The 20,231-nt window shown below is 32.1% G+C and overlaps 1 protein-coding gene across 2 annotated transcripts in view; it reads right to left on the reverse strand.

Moving 5' to 3' along the window:
- LOC122524686 overlaps positions 1-18,430 on the reverse strand; it is a 60,477-nt gene extending 42,047 nt beyond the window's left edge. For both annotated transcript variants that reach the window (XM_043647069.1, XM_043647068.1), the window contains exon 1: positions 18,168-18,430. In XM_043647069.1, the coding sequence (XP_043503004.1) occupies positions 18,168-18,246 (79 nt within the window). In that variant the 5' untranslated portion in view covers positions 18,247-18,430. The remainder of the gene's footprint in view (positions 1-18,167) is intronic.
- Positions 18,431-20,231: the final 1,801 nt, after the last annotated feature.

The raw sequence follows: 20,231 nt of genomic DNA on the forward strand, positions 1-20,231 counted from the left end.
AAATTTAATTAACTCGAATAACGAATTGAATCAATCTACATTTCTAACTTCTCTTACCAACTCGATCAGATAATATTCAATTTTTTTTTGTCTTCTTCTTCTTCTTCTTTTCCATAGAAATTCAACGTGATTCATCATATACCAACCATTGGTTTCATTAAATTTCATTAAATTTCAATAAAATCTTGAATGCGAGTTCGCCCACGCCATTCCCAATGCGCGACAAAGTTTAATCCAAGTCAAAAGTTACTTTCAACCAATTCCACGTCCCTTTTTATCAAAGAAAAAAGTAAAGGGTGGAGGATAGAAGAGTGAGAAAGAGAAAGGGAAATAGAAAGAGAAGAAGAAGGAAGAAGTTGAGTCTATCTTCTCTCGCATTTCGTTTTCTCCGCTACTCGAAAGTCAATGCAACATCGTTGGGGGTTACTTCGCGATCTCGGTTTTGAAGTGGCTGATGGTGGTACGCGTGGTGGTGTGGTGCACGTGCGCGAACATCCCTAGGATTCACTTCCTACGCTTTTCGAGTACGATATTGAACTTTTTACTATTCCCCTTAAAAGCCCAGCAGAAAGCGGAAAGCGAAGGTTCGGGACAAAAACAAGAATGAAAGTTTTCCCGAAGAGAGAAACAAAAAGAGAAAAAAAAGAGAAAAAAGATCAAAAGATACTCTCTTTGCATCTATATATATTATATTATATTATATAATATATTTATTCAATAATAAATTGAACATTTCATTGAATTCCTTTATATCCTTTTTAATTATAATAAATAATTATATTAATTAATATAATAAATATATATATAATAATATAATAAATTTATATTTATAATAGAATATTTTTTACCCGAACTATTCGATGTTATTAGTCGACAAATAGTTTTGGAAAATAGAAAAAGAAAAAAACAAAAAAAGAAAAAAATAAACTAAAAAACAGGGCATAGATTTTTATTAATACATTTTATGTATTCTGTTTTTTTTTTATCTTTCAACTATACGCGATACATATGTATGCACGTATATTATTTTTTACGATTAAAAAAAAAAAGAGCAATATCTTCCAAAAGCGATGATACTTTTTTTTTGCTTTTTTCTTTTTTTTTCTCTTCTTTTACATTTTAAACGACGAAATATCCCCATACGTCGATAAAAAAAATTTTCGAAAATTTGTTCGTCGTTCGTAACTTTTTCAAAGTAATTCGCGAAATATTTTCCAACGAAAAATCGTTCGATCGTACGAACTAACGAACGTTTACGAACGGGATACGAAGCGTGTACGGTGTAAATTAGTATGAAATAGCCATATTGAGGTAGAACAAACTAATCGACTAACAACGAGTAGGTATGGTTTCGGATCGTAGAGCAGTTCAATATCGCGTGACGGGTTCTCGGGTGTCGAATTTCTACAGGAAGAGACAGACACGAATAGAGAAAGGCAAAGGGAAAACGGACGGACAGACAGACGGACAGACGGACAGAAATAAAGAGAAAGAGAGAGAGAGAGAGAGAGAGAATTGGTAGACACAAGGGATGGCTTTTCCGATCGGCGTAACCCACCATAAAAAAACATTTTCAATTTTCCGCAGTAAATCTAGTACCGATCGCACGCGTTATATCACAAAGGGACAAGGGTATCGACGTTTTAATGACATTTTGATATAAAACGAATTGAATTTTGATTGAACGTACAAAAAAATACTTGTCAATTTCGTTACTATGTCTACGCATGTCTGTCTGTGTATGTGTGTGAATGTGTGTATAGGTAAGGGGGGAGGGTGCCTATCTTTATCGTGTTGTATTTATTATACATATGTAAACGCGCGTGTATATGTAATTTACGTAAACGTTCTATTCTTTTGAAATCGATTTAAATCGTGGGAGCGTTCATCGAAACGTTTCGCTTTAATCTTCGCGGGTTAATACTCGATTAACAGCACAGCACACACACACACACACACACACATGCACACCGTGATGTCAAATCGATGCATATAATCTTTCGAATAAAAACAAACAAAAGTAAAAAAAGAAAGAAAGAATATAAATTCGACGAATTCGGGTCGATCGTGTCGTGTCCCGAAAATGGGACACTCGTTCGGATTTTGTAAATAATCCCTTAGTAACGATTCCCTTTTTTTTTTTTTGAATCCACTAAAACTAAATCTATGAACGATTAGGAGAAAGAGAGAGAGAGAAAAAAAGTAAACAAGATAATATAAAAGGTGAACGAATAATTAATGTACAATTTAATGATATTTTAATTGATTTTAATTTTATCGTTAACAAAAGTGCTCTTACACTTATGTTTGTATTTTTTGATATCATTATTACAGTTGTACAAATTTTGAAACGTGCTAGTATATCGATTAAAATTTATTCTTAAATTCATCTTGTGCATGTGTGTGTGTGTGTGTATGTGTGGACAATACAATATGCCCAAAAAGCAATTATAAATTAACTTTACGATTAAAACGCAATCGAACTAAATTGTAATCTCAAAGATAGAAGGAAAATAAATTGAAAAGAAAAATAAATAAATAAGGAAAGGGGAAAATGAAAATTAATTAAAGTTACCGAAAAAACTTGAAGAGAATGGTACTTCTGTTTGTCTGTGTGTGACTCGAAAATAGTTAATTAAGGATCAATCAAAAGGAACAAACAATGGGAGGAACGGTCTTTACTTCCTTTATTCATACGTACAAGAGAGAAGAAGAGAAAGAGAAAGAAAGATAGTAGGATGCTCTACGAATGGCAATCAATGGACTGTAAGAAAACTTCAAGGACAAAGTTTTGATCGGGGTTTGGGGGGTTGAGACGGAGAGAGGCTGAGCTATTTAAGGGTTGAACTGGAAAACTCGTCGAAATTTTCAATGAAACTTTTGTCGAGAATTTTCTTGTAACCAGCCTCTTCTACTTTCTATTTTGTTTTGTTTTGTTTTGTTTTATTTTATTTTATTTTATTTCATCGACTAAAATATTTCTTTATTACTATCGTCAATTTGTAATCGAAATACTTTAACGAAGAATATATATTTGCGAAAGAGAAAAAGAAAGGGTTGAGAAAGATAGAAATAGAGAAAGAAAAAAAAAAAGAAAAGAAAAGGGAGAGAAGGTCGAATGGATTTTCTCAACTTCACCAACCTACCACGTTCTCTTCTATCCACGAAAGAAGATAAAAGTAAAAAGAAAAGACAAGAAAAGAGCATCCAAGGAAAGGAGGAGAAGAACATTTCATTTTCTCGCAGTCCGATGTTACTGGTGGCATTTGGATGCCACGTTTGAATGGAATACACATAGGGGACACACATGCACGTATACTGGGTGAGTCAATAAGAATTACTATCTAAAATAATTCCTTACGTATTTGTTGTATTCAAAAAGAAAAGCGAAAAGTTTGAATGAACTACGTTACATTTTGTATCGTACTCGTCGCATAAATCCTATTTGAAAAGAAAGAAAAGAAACAACAACAAAAAATATTAATTTATTATTTATTAGTTGAAAACATTTATATGTAATTTATAATAAAAAAACATTTTGTGGATCCAACCAATTAAGAATAGTAACGATTCACTCTGCATATACCAAATTTTCGTTGTTGGGGGTTCACGAAAAAATTGTCGACCCTCCCACGTGCGTATATATTAGTTAAAAACATTTATTTATAATTTATAATATTAAAAACATATTTGTTGGATCTAACCAATTTAGAATAGTAATGATTCACCCCGTATATACCAACTTTTAGTCTATATCTCTCTATCTATTTATCCATCTCTGCTTCTCTCTCTCAATCTTTCTTTACCAAGAGTACTTTTATCACTTTGTAACGATCGTAGTTTAACGCTGACAGACGGGTCCATCGAACTAGTAGATAATTCTCTTGCTGAGAAGATGATGGTACCCTGCTTCCTGCTTCTTGTCTCTTCGATTTCTTCGATAGAACCGACGCAAACATTCCTTCGTTCGTTTGTTGCATGCTCTCGATATGTCACGCAAATTAAATCCACTCGAACACAATAAAAAGTTTATAAGCATTTATATTTACCAACGTGTATCATCATCGTCATCGTCATCGTCATCATCATCGATCATCGTGATGATCGTTCCTCCTCCTCAAACTACGTCATCAAATTTTCCAATTCATTTATTCGTAAACGATATTACAAATTGCATCGCGCTACCACGATTTAATAATTTTCTAACGATTTTTCGCGTTAACTCTCGTTTCAAATATGCCAATGAATTATATTCATTGGATCAATACGTTTATAATAATTAATGGTAAGTATATTTTAATTAAAATAATTTGTCAATATTTTGAACGAATGTAAAAGTATTTGTTAATCGAATGTAAATATTTAATATCGTAATCTGTCATTGAATATACAAAGTGTATTATTTGATATTTAATTATTTCATAATTAATGATTATCCAAGAAAATATTTATATATCGTATAATTAGTGACCATTTATCGTCAAAGAAAATACTTAAAAACTAATTTTAATAAAATCACTGAATAAATAAAGTATATAAGTGTTGAAAAAGTGGGTAGTTGTGAATTGTTTCAACGAAGTACCCTTTAAAACTAATAAACGTTAAATTCATCATCGTTTCCACGTTATCGCTTTGAGTGCTAATTCGACATCGTTATGAGAGTCTCGCCAATTAATTGCTGCATTTTTCTTCTATCGATTTGTTTCACTTTTAAACGCCCGGCAACCGTCGACGTAACAACGACAACTACCATGCAATCCCTTTAATTATATATATATGTATATGTGTGTGTGTATGTATGTATGTGCGCCCGCGCATGTCGCCTATATGTTTTTCTTTTAACTTTATTTTTTACCCTCACTCTAACAAGCAACGAGTACTTTTCTATCGAAGAGCACAATTCGATTAACGATGGTTTTTTACGATACAATTTATGAAATAACATTTTTATTTTTATTTTTAAATAAACGATCGAATCGAAATATCGTACACGTTGGAACATAAAATAAATATACGTCAACGATGATTGCGAATCTCGACAATTAAAAAAAAAAAATACAAAATATATATATTCGAAGAATATAAATATTGAATAGATCAGGGGGGGAATGTCGGAATTTCTAATAATTTATATTTAAATAAAGCAAAATATTGTTATATATTATATCGGCACAAACAATTATGGATATTTTATATATTTTACGATAAATAACGGAATACGGTATTATTTTTATTTGTCAATTTTTCATATTTCATATATAAATAAAGGGAGAATGCATTGATAAAAAAAAAAATATTAATAAATTTTAGTATTACGCATCTGACAAAAAAAAAGAACAATAGATATATTTATTATATTAAAAATTCTTTACCCATTGACACGACTCACCGTAAACAGAACGAAATGAAGTTAACTTCTTGACAAAACGGTATTTTCAATCTTAACCAAAAAAAAAGTATATAATTCAAAAGAGATCGAATGCACATAAATGCATAAAAGAACACAAAAAAAAAGAGAAAAAAAAGAAAAAGAACAAAAAAAAAGATGACATTCTCGATGCACAACGGTATCGTCGGCTAACGGGCGCGTGATTTAAACGCCGCCGGAGGATGTGGTGCACCACACGAAGCAGCAATGCTACTATGGGGGGGCGAGGAGGTGGGAGGGGAGAGGAAGAACGTTCGATAAAGTTATGAATTACGATGCACATCGAGACTCCAAGCAAAAGGCATTTCCCTCGTTGAACGCGTGGTATAAAAGGTAGGTAGGGTCAAGCCTTGGTGCAACCTTTCCTCTAACTTATTTTCTAGCAGACCGCCATTCAGTATGATAAACGTTTGAGATTTAACGTAGCAACCTAGGAAAAAGGAATAACCAATGAGAAAAAATAAAATAAAAATGAAAAGGAATATAAGAAATGTATTCGAAATCGAACGATCAATCGATCGATCGATCGATATCTTTGAATTATTCTTTCGTTCAGTTTCAGTCAGCGATCCTAACAACGAGAATCTTCTGTTCGTATTTACAAAAAGAAGAAGAAGAAAAAAATATTCCAAAAAAAAAAAACGCTTAGTCGTGATTTTTCCAATTTTTCCAATTTTTAAATCTCTCTCTCTCTCTCTCTCGCTGTGGTGTTTTTTTGCTCACGTAGACAAATTTTTTTCTTTTCTCAACCACCACACGAATCGATATCTCTCTCTCCCTCTCTTTTGTTATTCAAACGAGACTAGTCGTAATCTTCTTTTTATCCCTCGTAACGACGACGACAGAGAGATAAAAACGAAGAAGACGAGGAGGAAGAAGACGAAGACGAAGCAGAAGAAGAAGACGACGACGAGGACGACGATCTCTTCCTTCCGACTTGGTAATCCTCCTGAAAGCGAGTTTTCTAAAACTCGAACAGAAGAAAAAAAAAGGGGGGGGGAAGAAGAGAAGGTGGAAAAAGAAAAAGAACAAGAAAAAAAGAAGAAGAAAAAGAAGAAGAAGAAAAGGTGCGGGGAAGGTGGGGGGAGGAAGTAAAAAGCTTGAGAGAGGAGGATAAGACTTGCAAGCGTGACGTTTCATTGAAATTTCACGATGAAACTTTTTTGAGTAGGCGAACGCGAGTAGATAGATATACTCCTTCCTCGCGATACTTAGCTGCCACGCTATGTGAGAAAGCAAAAAAAAATAAAAAAAAAAATAAGACGGAAAAGTAGAAGAAGAAGAAAAAGATACTCTCGGAACCGCGAAAGAAGAAGAAGAAGAAGAAGAGCAAAGTCTATAAACGAACGAGCATGCTATAAAACTTTCATTTCGAATCATTCGAGTATCTTATTTTCATCCTAAATCCGTCACTATGATTTCAAAATTATTCTTTCATTCATACTCATTCTCTTACTAACGCTAAACTTTTTAAACGTTATCTATCACTATTTTTACCACTCTTATATATATTTTTTTTTTTCAAACGACATAATATATATATGTGATATAATTATATATTTTAAGTGAGTCAAGTTACGTAGAAATTTAGCAATCCTTGAAATGATCAAAACCGTAATACCACTCTCCTTAAGCTTATAATTATTATTTTATATTATCCTTATTAAATAAACCATTAAAAAGAAATTACGAAATAACATAAACTTAATAAATACGCGATAATAATATTTAACTAATATTTGTGTTTTAATTCAAATCTTTAAATTATATTTACACTAATTACAATGTTAAACGATATCCGGCATACGTACGCGCAGGTAATCAGATGGATGCCGGATATATCCGACGCTAGTATTGAACGGATTAAAAATTGATCAAATTGTAATGTACATTTTTTTTTCTTTCTCATTACTTTATAATCGAAAATTGTTCATATGCATTAGATGTCTTATGACAATACGTTAAGGTTTTATGCGATTTACTTCTCACGTTGTTGTCTCTTTTAACGAAAGCCGATACGGATAATGTTAAACCCCTCTTTGAAAGTCGCCCAACGTAATTTAAGAGTCGTGATGGGAAAATGGCGAAGGAAGAGGAAAAGAAGACACTCTCTTACTCTCTCTATCTTTCATTTCATCATTAAGAGAAAGTAGTACGTTCATCCTCAGAGACTAACTCATCCCCCATAACTCCCATACCCTTAACCCCATACCCTCTTATCGTCTCATAAATTACATTTCTTTTATCACCAGTCCTCCAAACGGAATCAACGTTCTTTTATAATCTCGACATCGATCCAGCTCTAAGACTTCAAAAGTCTTTCATTCTCAAAGCCCTTTCTTCTTCTATTCTGTTCTGGATATTAAAATAAAGGTTTCAACATACAAAAAAAATACAAAAAATAAATGCTTTCGATTTGTTTGATCAATATTCTATAAAATAAACAATCAATACGTATACATAAATATATTTTCTAATATAAATAATAATTTTGTCAGTATATATATATATATATGACATTAATATGCACCATAATTGCATATTAAAAATACAAAGTATTATATTTATTATATTTAATTAACAATGATATTATATGTTAAATACTTTAATCGTTTATAAATATAATCAAAATTAAATATAACAAAATATTAACGAAAAATATTTAAAAAATAATCCAATAAATATTAAAGAAAAATACAAAATAATAGAAAAAAAAAAAGAAGAAAAGAAAATAAGAGTAACAGAGAGAAAGAGAGAGAAATGAGGGATAATAGAAAGAGTAAAAGGTAAGAGTAACTTCCGGCTATGAGCTTATACGCGAAGAGAAGAAGTGTCCTCCGCCTCTTTTGGATTTTCAACGAGAAATCTAATTAACAGTGCTCTATCTTCGCCCCGTGAAAGAACGACGACTAAGAGAGGCTAACCTTTTCCTAGAGGTTCCTCTCTCTCTTTCTCTCCCTCTCTCTCACTCTCCCTACGACTAAAGTCTCCATTCAGCCAAGGATTCTTTGCCCTACCTTCAGTCGCTTTAAGGCCGCAGTAATTTCTCCTAGATAAAGCCCAAATCTCTCTCTCTCTCTCTCTCTCTCTCTCATTCACTCACTAACCCTCTACGTCTTCTATATACTCTTTTACTCTTCCTTTTTTACTTTGTTTTTTTCTTTCCTTACTTCCTTCCACCCTGCTTCATTTCTTTTTTTGTTTCTTTATTTCTTTCTTTCTTCTTAAATCCGTACACCCTCTTCGACGTCTCTTTTAAAATTAAACTCAAAACTCGATCGTCTTTACACTTTCAAGTCCCATACTCATTTCTCTCTCTCTCTCTCTCTCTCTCGATCTCACTTTATCTGTCCGTTACCTTTATCTACGTGAATTTCTTCCTTATTTCTCTCCTTTTCTGTTTCTTACCATCTTACTGTCTTTCTTTTTCCCTTTTTTTTTTCTTTTTTTTGATCTTTTTATTTTATCTTTGCGGAGAAGAATTCAACCTCTGGGACAGACGAAAGAAGTAACGAAAATACGAACAAAGTTTTACCTTTTGAAGGGAAGATGAAAGTTTTCCTAACAGTTGGAAGGATCCGCTACCCTTGAACTATTCCTAAAGACTGTGAGAATAGTTCAACTCTTAAGATCCAGCTCGAGAGAGTGATTTAGAGTGACTTTCTTTTAATACCACGAAAGTATTATTACTCTCTACTTTTTCTTATCTACCAGATAAAGAAAATTATCTTCGGTAAATTGTATTTTTTGTTTCTTTTTCTTTTTTTTTATTTTTCTCGTTCAATCTTACAATTTATATATAGAAAGAGAAAGAAATAAATAAAAGGAATACGAGTTAATCGTATCCTCCCTTATATCCCTTAACAATTGACAATTATCCGTATAATTATGGTTTCCATACTAACACTACGAATATAAGATAAAGGATAGAGATAGGGAGAAAGAGAAAGGGTTGGAATCAAGAGGGAAGGAGAAGGAGATTAAAGAGAAGGCGGACGTGGAGTTTCCAGTTTATAGTTCGAAGCGAGTTTCGAGTACTTAAAGTCCTACGAAGTAGCACAACATTGTGGAGACTTCCTGCTACCTCATGCTTACAACCATACTCCCACTAGCATCACGACCACTACCACCACCCTCACCCTCACCCTCAAACAACCACTCTGTTTCTCATTCTTTTCTTTTTTCTACCCAGCACAAGTACGTATAATTAAGATGCAACTTTTGCTTTTAAACAAACATACATAATATACATTTCTCAAACTATGACACTTTAAAACGAAATTGATAACATTCGATAATTATTTTTTATCGACACAAATTGTTTATACTTATTTTTATCTTTTATTTTATTTTATTTTATTTTATTTTATTTTATTTTATTTTTTGTTTAAATTAACGAACTCGAAGTTTGAAGATAAAGATAAAGATAAAGAGAAAGAGAGAGAGATCATCTAGATTGTAGTCTAGTTTCTAGCATGTGGTTGAATGAAAGGAAAGAAAAGAACTATTTTGGGAGGAAGACGATTAAACCGGCCAACAAAGCTTCGCTGTTGGCGATAGAAAGTAATTCGTTCTGTTTCTATGTTGTTAAATGTAAGAGAAAGATAGCGAGAGAGAAGGTGAGAGAGAAAGAGAGAGATAGAATACAGTGTGAATATAAGATACATATATACATACACGTATTCATGTACAGGCCGTCCCAAAAGTCGATTTACCAAGGAAAATAAAAACGATAAAACAAAAGATCAATATCGATTTGTTCAATAAAATTGCAACAACTTTTCATATTATCCATTTCAAGAATTGAATCTCTAGTAAAAAAATATTGTTAAAAGAAAAAAATTATAAGCTTATGAAAGTATTCCAAACGTCTGTTAAACAAATTGATGTAATTTTATCAACTAGGTAAAACGACTTTTAGAACATCCTGTACACGTGTACAAATGTATAGACAAAAGTTTATTGGTTTCTGGTTTACACTAGAGGAAGGGGGAGGGAAGGGGAAGAGAAAAGAGTAAAACTAAGGAATTTGGTTGGAAAAGTTTAATTAAACTCGATAGGAAACGACGTATATGGTGGGCTCTAAGTTGACATCGATGCTTAACATCAACACGAGTAGTAGCTACAGTTTGGGTATACAGTTCGATTCAATGTATTTACTGACCAAGACTACCAATCTACTAAGCTGCTTGACAATCGGTAATACGATTAATCTATCCTTCGTCAATGTCTTAGATTAGAAACGCAACGGGAGCTTTGGTTCGTTCGTGGTGTCACGTCGATTTAGACAAGGTTCGATACCACCTCGTACATAGAGGAACCATCGAACAAACTTCGACACGGTCTACACTATAACTTCCTTACCCTTTAAAACTTTAAGTAATGATTCAATAATTCTAAGGTACATACCATAGGCATGTACGTATATATATATATGTATGCACGTATGTATGCATGGACCCTTAGTCCCTTCTGGTATCGATCAGAGTCGAGTTTCTGTTCGTCGTTAATTTAATCCACCTTACTATCAGAAAAAGCTAATTATTCTTTTAATACGTGAAATTTATATATAATTATCTTTAATCCATCCAGATCGATATTTAGTATCCACTTACGTGGTTCTAATGCTTATTTCACTTCTTCTTTTCTTTTTTTGTTTTATTTTTTTTTTTTTTTTTTTTCAATAAATGATCAGTATTCTTTTACGTTCTACTTTTTTTCTTTCCTTTTTTCTCGTTTTTTTTTTTTGTTCGATCTTGCTGGATTATTCGATGTAAAAATTAACATGACCCACATCGAACAGGGAATTTAATTATGTCGTCTTGGATAATCCTACTGATGGAGGCTTATACTTATAACGAGTCGACGTTGCTAAGGTCACGTTATTTTCGTTGTCAGATAGAAAACGTGTCTAAAATACCAACGAATGAAAAGAAAAAGAGAGATAAAGATGAAATAATTTATCAAATATCCCGGCAACCTAACTCACTCAACGATTCACATTTGTCCAGCTTCGCGATGATTATTTTTAACTCGTGGGGAAGAAAAATTTTGAAGTGGGAGAGAAATGACGTAAAATATATTCTATTTAAACATAGTTTATCTCTATGGATTAATCCTATTTTGTTTTCTCGACACGAAATACTACTAGAAAATCGTGCCAATCAAACCCACGGGATTATCGCGAATTGTATAACTTTTCGGTGTTTTGTTACGGTTATGAAAAAAAAAGAAAAAAACGGAAAAAAGAAAAAAGAAATTAAAAAAAAATAATAAGAGACGTTTGTTTCTCGTCAAAAGTGACTATCCACGTGCACGAACATTGTTGACGTGGGTGCGAAATTGTCGCACCATCAAAACCCGAAGAGCACAATGTGCGTCCGTTCAACGTTTGTTCGATGGAACAGAACACAGGAAAAAAGGAAAAAAAAATTTTGTTAGAAGCCACCACCCTCCTCCGAGCGAAAGCCCATTATTTCGTCCATTTTAATTTACAGCTTTCCACCCGAATCGGAGATTCGTTTACGATGCATCGAAAAAAATAGCAGGAAAAAGAACAAAGAGAGAGTGAGAGAGAGAGAGAGATAGAAAAAAATGAAAAGGAAAAAATCCCCAAAAAAAAGAAACACAAAAAGAAAATAAACGAACGAATTAAAATGACAAATTGAAAACAAACAGGTAACATCATATTCAATAGAGTTTAATTTACGAGAGAGGATACGCATTGTATATGAGTATGTAAATATCTACTTATACGAGCGTTTTCGATTTCAATTAATTTCCATTTTGACAAAGAATAGAATGGAAGAAAATAATTCAACTCCTTCGCCCTTTCCTCCTATAACCAAATTTTTCTTTCATCCAATCCGAGATGAAAAAATGTTTCGGACAAAAGTTAAATTTGCTTTCTTTTGTGTAGAATACGTTGCCATTATAAACGAAAATATAATTTCTTGTACATATATAAAATAGAAAAAAAACAAAAAGAAAAAAATTTGATGTAAAAATGACCGTGATATTTTTCGCTAAAAATTAAAAATAAAAAAAGAAAACAAACAAACAATAAGCGCGAGATAAAAATTAAATTGTATTGTAATTCTGCGTATCGAGCATCCAATAAATATTATTATTATATAATATTTCGTTGTTATATGCAACTTATATAAATTTAAAATACAAGAGTTGAAATTAATAACAATTGTTTCCTTTTTTTTTTCCATACAATCCGCATGCGTTATTTTAGAAAATCATAAACGTTTAAAAAGAAAAGAAAAACAAGAGCAGGAAAATCAAAGAATTCTCTCCTCGTGTGGCTAATATTGTTTCGCCGACGGGAAACAAGCGCTATCGGCACTGCGAACGTGGAACAACCATTATAAATCAATTCCTCTTTCGTCCGACGCCGCTTATCGTACGGACAATCTGTCAGAAGCTTGACAGGTACGCTTGAAAATAGAACGAGGAAAAACGTAAAGAGAAAAAAAAACGAAACAAACAAAAAATAAAGTACAAAATAGAGAGTGAAAGGAGAGAGATGGATAGAGAATGATGCGAACCTGGTGGTACCATGAATAAGATAAATACGCGAAGATAGATTTTGGTTAAACAAATGAACGGAAATCACACACGCACATTCCTCTTTGTTTTCTTGATGCAATTGAAATAAGAAAAACTAATAAAAACTAAACACGAAAAGAATTTATTGAAAATAAATTATAACGTATAATCATAATTTTTAAATAACAACGTTAAATACCTGATGCAAAAAAAGAAAAAGAAATAAATGAAATTACTATACATCATATATCACCCAGGATTATATATATATATATAATATAAATATAGATATATATATCTATCTATATAGGTTGGAGAAGGAGAAAAATTTTTATCCATCTAAAGAATAAAATTGAATTTGTTTTTCATTTTAAACAAGGTGATAGATGGAATCCAATTAATTATTATTCCGAGTAAATATTAAATTAAATCTGTCTCTTCGCACCTAACCTGTATGGATATTTGCAATTCTAAATGAAAATAAGTAGATATCAAACTTACTATATATAGAAAGAGAGTGAGAGTGTGAGAGAGAAAGAGAAAAAGGATTCATTTTAAAGCAATGGCGAAGTTCGATCGAGATTCGTGATAGAACGTATCGATTGTAAGCATCCACAGTAGCATCAAATTTACATTGCTAATTTTTCCGACTTTCTCGCTTTTCAGGAACGATTCTTTCGATTCTTCTTTCGATAATAAAAAAGAAAATAAAAGAGAGAGAAAAAAAGAACAGGCAGACGAATGGAAGGAAGAAAGGACAAAAAAGATATGGGCTACAAAATAGTGGAGGTGGACGAAGAAACGAGGTCGAAGACATTTTTCTTTGATAAAAGAGCATTACTTCTTCTTCTTCTTCTTCTAGACGAGTTTCGACATGCGAGTCCTATTTTATTTCCCTGATGAAATTTCATTCCTTTCGGAATACCGACTACGCCAGCTCGCTCGCACGATTTACTACGAGAATCTTTGAAAGTTCAACGTTAGACGAAGAAAAAAGTCATCGATCGATTTTTATTTTTATTTCGTCACTTCATCGAAATAGGATATTCATTTTTCCATATCTTTTCTCTATTTTTATTTTTGATATTTTTAAGACAATATATATTGAACAAAATCTATCACGTATCGTTTTAATCTTTAATTTAATATCATAACATTCGTTGGTTGGTATTTTTGTTCATCGAAAGGCATCGAAATAATTTCAAGATAAAAACATTAAAAAAAAACAAAAAGAATATACATTTTTTATAATGATAAGAACATTCTACGTAAAAAAGATAAGAAAAGAGGGAAGAGGGAGGAGGGGAAAAATATCAAATAACTTTTATCCGAATAATTTTTTTCATCCTGATAAAAAATGAATCTAAAGTGAATTAAAATTCTAACGAAAAGTAATGCACTCCTCTCTTTCCGTCTCTCTCTCTCTCTCTCTCTCTCTCTTCCTCTCTTTCACTCATATTTATTCTAACCAATTTATCTCGTACCAGATTAAAAAAGAAACGAAAAAAAAAAGAAAAAAAAAGAAGAAGAAAAATCCAGAAAACGAAATACATATTACGATTCCGTGCGTGCTCGTGAAAAACCCTGCAATGAAAGGAAAAGGATGAAAGGTTGGAAAATGAAAAGACGTTGTGTAGTGAAACGACAAAAATATCAAAAGAGAGAGAGAGAGAGAAAACGACAGAGAGCAATACAGGAAGAAAGAAAGAGACGGTCAAACACGAATTTCTTGTACGTAGCCTCGGGTAATACCTATATACCTCTAACGTTACCTTTTATATATTACATATACATATATATAAAAATGTTGATTTTCTATGTCACCGAATCACACATCCAACTTCTCTATATTCTTCGAGGCTCTTCTCGAACGTCCGTCGTTTCCTTTCCCATTTGCATTTCCCTCACTTTTATCCACAATCTACCTACACCCCTTCCCCCACCCTCTTGTCCCTTATTCCGCTCTTAACCCATCCACCCTCAAACCCATTCTCCTCTCTTCTTCTTGCCCTTCCACGAAGCATAAGGATACTGGTAATCCAAAATCCAATCTCCGATGTTTATTCCCCTCGAAGGGGATCCGTAAGGATGACTGAAAAGTAAAAGGGTAAGGGGTGGTGAAAGGTGAAGGGGTGGTGGATGGTGAAGTGAGGAAGAACGTCTTTACTTCCGTTCTTGCTCTTTCTTCCTCTTTTACTTCCTCTTCAGTTCTGATTTAAAATCGCTGAAGGGATGATGACTCGAGCAATGAAATGAAAACGAAGGAGGAAACTTATTCGAAGGTAATGGATGGATATTTGTTTATTTGTCGAATGCTCGAAAAGAGATTTTGATACTTTCTTCAACATTTCGATGATAAAGAACATTTCAACGAATTGCAATTGACTGTGTGAAATAATTATTTAAAAATGAATAACAATGTTTACGAGAAATTAAAGGCAACGTTAATTTCTTCGAATATTATTCGCAATTATTTCTGGACTTGTAAAAATAGATTTCAATGAATTACGCGCGAATAACTACGGTTAAACAAATAAATATAATTAAATAATTATTTAAGCAAGAAAAGAGATGAATAAATATACGAATCAAAAATTCTTGATCAAATTAATTTTCCATTTCACATACATTTAGATAATAATTATTTGTAAAATATTATGAAATTAAATTAGCAATCATTCATGATTTGCATTAGACGAATATATCATAAATGAAAGATTTTCCAAACATCATGGATGAATCTAACGTTTCGTTCTTGTTTGAATGTAGCTTCTGGATTAATTTGCATAAGAGATGAGAGGCTTTACATGCGAGAAATCCTAGCGCATGTGATTAAGGTCATTATTCGAGATTTGAAAAAATGCTGAAAAAAAGATACGAAGGAAAAGAGATAATTTCGAATGAAAAAAAAAAAGAAATTAAATAAATCCCCGAAACTTTTAAAATCGAGAGGAAAGTTAATCAGAATTATCCGCTCACACTCGGCTTAATATAATCGAAATATTTCATATCCTCTCAACGAGGGCACGGCAATCATGTGTAACACATGATACATTTTTTAGTATGATATTCGTCGTAAAGATTAAATATTAATTGATGTTATTTATCATGCGTTATTTCATTTATAATTATTTATTATATTACTTGAGTAATAATGTTGATTTTTTAATAAAATAAAAACGTATAGAAATAAGAGAAACTTAACACGCTCTATAATACAAATGCACCCTTTCTTATGGTTACATTCCCTATAAAATTAATATAACATACTATAGAAAAATAAAAAAAAAATAAAAAAATAAAGTGAAACATACTCCCTCGTGGACCACTACAAGTGTGTACAGTTTGAAAAAAATTAGAGATTGCACATAATTGCTGTGCCCTTGTCAGTCATAAACGTTCGAGTATATAATCTTATATGGTGTACATATATCTATATAAAATATTTAATATATACATATATAAGGATATATTTAAGCGTTCCCCCGATATTTTCCTTACGGAGAAATGGCATGAACGTTCGTGATGCACCGGTGCATACCTAAACTGCATAAAATAGCTACTATCATATACGCTCATAGTCCAATGTGCGACGAAATATTCAGCCAGCAAAGCTTCACGTAGAATTTCGCTCGAGTGCGATTTCGCGCCCGTATTACGTCTATCGAAAAGTAACCGAGTAGAAAAATCAAACAGACCGTGCCATCTTATCGTCACTTTGTTTCCAATATATACGCGCTGTCCCATATGAAATTTTCAATGCAATTATCTCCCGAAGAAAGAAATTTTTTCAGAGTCTACTTTATTTCACGAGGAACATGTTTATGATGGTAACAAGTATAATGATTTTTTTTAATAAATGATCATGATTAACTTTGACAAATCAATATTTTATAATTTCGAAGATATTTGTATATTTATTTTATGGAAATAAATATGTACATTAATGTGAATGCGGATATAGAAAATCATTAACAATAGAAATATTTTGGTCATTATAATAATTCTATTAAAAACGTGAAAGATGAAATAAAACCAAATGCAATTACGTTCATGTCTTGGGTGAAACATAATCCGTGGACTACTCTCTCGAGGATTCTCACGTTAATGAAATTCTTGAAAGCATTGTCTGTATCGTATAGAAAAGTCTGCTCTTAAGACAAACGTGAAAGATAAAAAATATAGGGAGAATTAATACTAAAGAATGAAAAATGTTGAAAAAGAAAATTAGTTCCGTATACATCATTTTTTGTTCTATTGTTCGTAATAAAAAAAAATATATATCTTGCTCACAATTAAGCACGAATTTTGTATTCTTTATTGTAGAACGTTTAAAAAATAAACAAAATAATTATAAGGAAATATTAACAGCTTATGTTCGCTACATGTTAACTAGGAAAAACTTTGGATATATTTGCAACAATTAAAGTTTACACGAAACGCACGAAACAACACGCGACCACTAACAGGGATCTGTTCATTCGTGTATTTATTATTCAGCGTGCATATGAAGCTCATACTGAAAGCTCTACGAAAACTGCTAAACTTTTCTCGTTTAACGGATACCTACTTCACCATTAATTCGAAGTTACAAGTTAAAAAAAAAATTAAAAGAGCAATATTTTCATTCTACAAAGGAAAATCGAACGTGTCAACGAACAGTAAGAATAATCAATACGTAATAATTAGTGGAACTATCAACGTAAAATATCTCGTCGATTAAACTAATCGTTAAGTTTTATGACACAATCAACTGGATATTCAAAAAAGTGAATAGTACTTTTTGACGAATTAAACGACTCGCATAGAAAAAAATCTTACCAAACGACATGAAGATAATAAAAGATGATTTTCACGTTGATGAATAAGGACGACGATAATTAACAACTTTGAAAGTATAATCGTTAAGTTGAATCAAATTGGAATTATAAGCACTAATCGACCTATAAAATTTTTATGATTTTATAACCTAACGACTTAACAACGGCATTGAGGTATTTATAAATGAAAATAAAAGAAAGGATCTTCTTCTCATCAATTGCAATTGCTTTTTTCTTGCCTTCTTGTCATGATCACTGTCACCAATCGTTCAAATTTGAAACGCGAAACACGCGTAATTTCGAAAATAACAAGAAAAGGAAAACCATGGTATCTTGGCTAATCGTTGATGAAAGATACTCACCGATTGGTAGAAGGATACCAATGACAAAGGATAGAACACAGAGGATCTTTTTTAATCTGAAACTTCTCCGATCGCACATGGCGCGCAATTCACCGCCTGTTATCGTCGTCCGTTTTCAAACGCTCGAGCCGTATCGCACGACCACTCGCGTGACTCTGAGTGTTCGTCGTTTAGATTTCAAGTTTGAATCTCGACCGATCTCACTCCCTCTTTCTCGGATGCATCTCGGTTACTCCGACTTCGAGTCTGGCAGCCATGCGCGTCGCAGCATCCAAACGCGGGTCCAGTACGAGAAAGCGCCTGCCCAACATCTACCATCTCGACATGCATTCTATCTAGATTTAACGCCACCTATGATCTTCCCAATTAATGTTCTACTTATCCTCAGAAAGTGAATAAATGATTATTATTTTTTGCAGGTATCTATATTACCTACATATTCTACTTTTGTAATGCAGTCGATAAGGGTAAAGCACTAAAGCGAGTAAGATAATACGCTGTTTCGATTTAATAAAGATAAGAAATGAAAATTTTCGTTACAGGTATCTACCTTATCGGCATAATTAACTTTATCGATAAAAAACACATTATAAAGTTCCTGACCATATCATTCATTATTCTAAAAAGGAATTATTCATGTGCTCGTCAATAATTGATTTCAATTTTTTATCGTTATCAACCGTTATCTAACACATTTCTACTTCACAGCAAGTATAAAAATCATATAAAAAAAAATCGATTAAAATAAAAATAAAAATAAATACTTACAATGCATTCTCAAATGAGATGGAACTTAGTGGCACCATGCTGATGCATCTCGCGTGAATTTAAAAACGCGATATAAACGAAAATAAGAAACTATAGATGAGTTTCTTATCGCGAAACCGAAATTAAATTATACGACGAACAACACTGACTCGAATTCGCGTTTGATTTTAATTTATTTTATACCCGATCACTGATTCTACGACTAATTTAAAGACTGCTTTGCACGCAGTCAATTGAAACAAACAAATTTCACATTTAAAAAAGTAGTGAGCACAATACATTTCTATAATAAATAAACGATACGTCCTATAAAAAACAAGAATTCTTGACAAAACCCTTAATATTCTATTATTTTTGTATAAACATGTGTGTGTGCCTTCAGAAATGCATTTTTACATATATTTTAAAAAATAGTCATTCAAAGCGTTCAAATAGAACCAAATCACAAAGGTCTGTTATTAAATCCAACGATGATCACCTGTAACAAGAAGAAAACTATATTAATCATACAATCAAGTGATACAATAGCCTGACATAATAATCGTCCAATTCTCAGATGCACTTTTCTCAATTGAATTCTATATTTATTTTTATCAAATCTCTACTTATTTACCGTTGCAATGAAATTAAATTTAAACACGTGATTTTATATTTCCATAAAATATATAAAAATAAAGAAGTAGGAAAAGTACAAATATAAAAAATAATATCTATTAATTATTATGAAATAGCTTGAAATTGAATTATATAGAAAAGAAAAATTGCAAATTTAATAAAATACGATAAAAGTGAAAAATTTAAAAGACGAAACAAGAAAAGAGAAATTACTGTAATATTTACCGAACGTTATTTAAGTTTCAAAATTTAATAATACGAAAATTTTAATATTTCTGACTCTAACTAAACACATATGCATCTTTTAGACGACATAGACACAAATTTGGTGTCCCAAGGTGATGGTCCATCATCTCCAATTACAACTACAAATTAATGACGAGCAAAAATGTATAATAAAAATAAAAATATGACTAGAGAGCTATTTTCGAAAAGTTCAAACTTGCAGTTGAACCTTTGAAAATAACTCAATAGCCTCAATAGTAGTTGCCCTCTTCAGCCACATTTAAGTGGGGGCCTCTTCGGCATAAGCCTCTTCGGCATTTAGCCTCTTCTTTCTTCATGCCCTAAACTCTGCTGTGAGGCTTTTTTTAAGCGCATTTTACAATACAAACCGTACAGTTACATTTACTCGAATGCCTCAACAGTTATTTGATCTAATCGATGTACCTATTATTAACA

The sequence above is a fragment of the Polistes fuscatus genome, unplaced genomic scaffold (assembly GCF_010416935.1).
Source record: "Polistes fuscatus isolate 324 unplaced genomic scaffold, CU_Pfus_HIC Scaffold8, whole genome shotgun sequence".
In the NCBI taxonomy this organism is placed as follows: domain Eukaryota; kingdom Metazoa; phylum Arthropoda; class Insecta; order Hymenoptera; family Vespidae; genus Polistes; species Polistes fuscatus.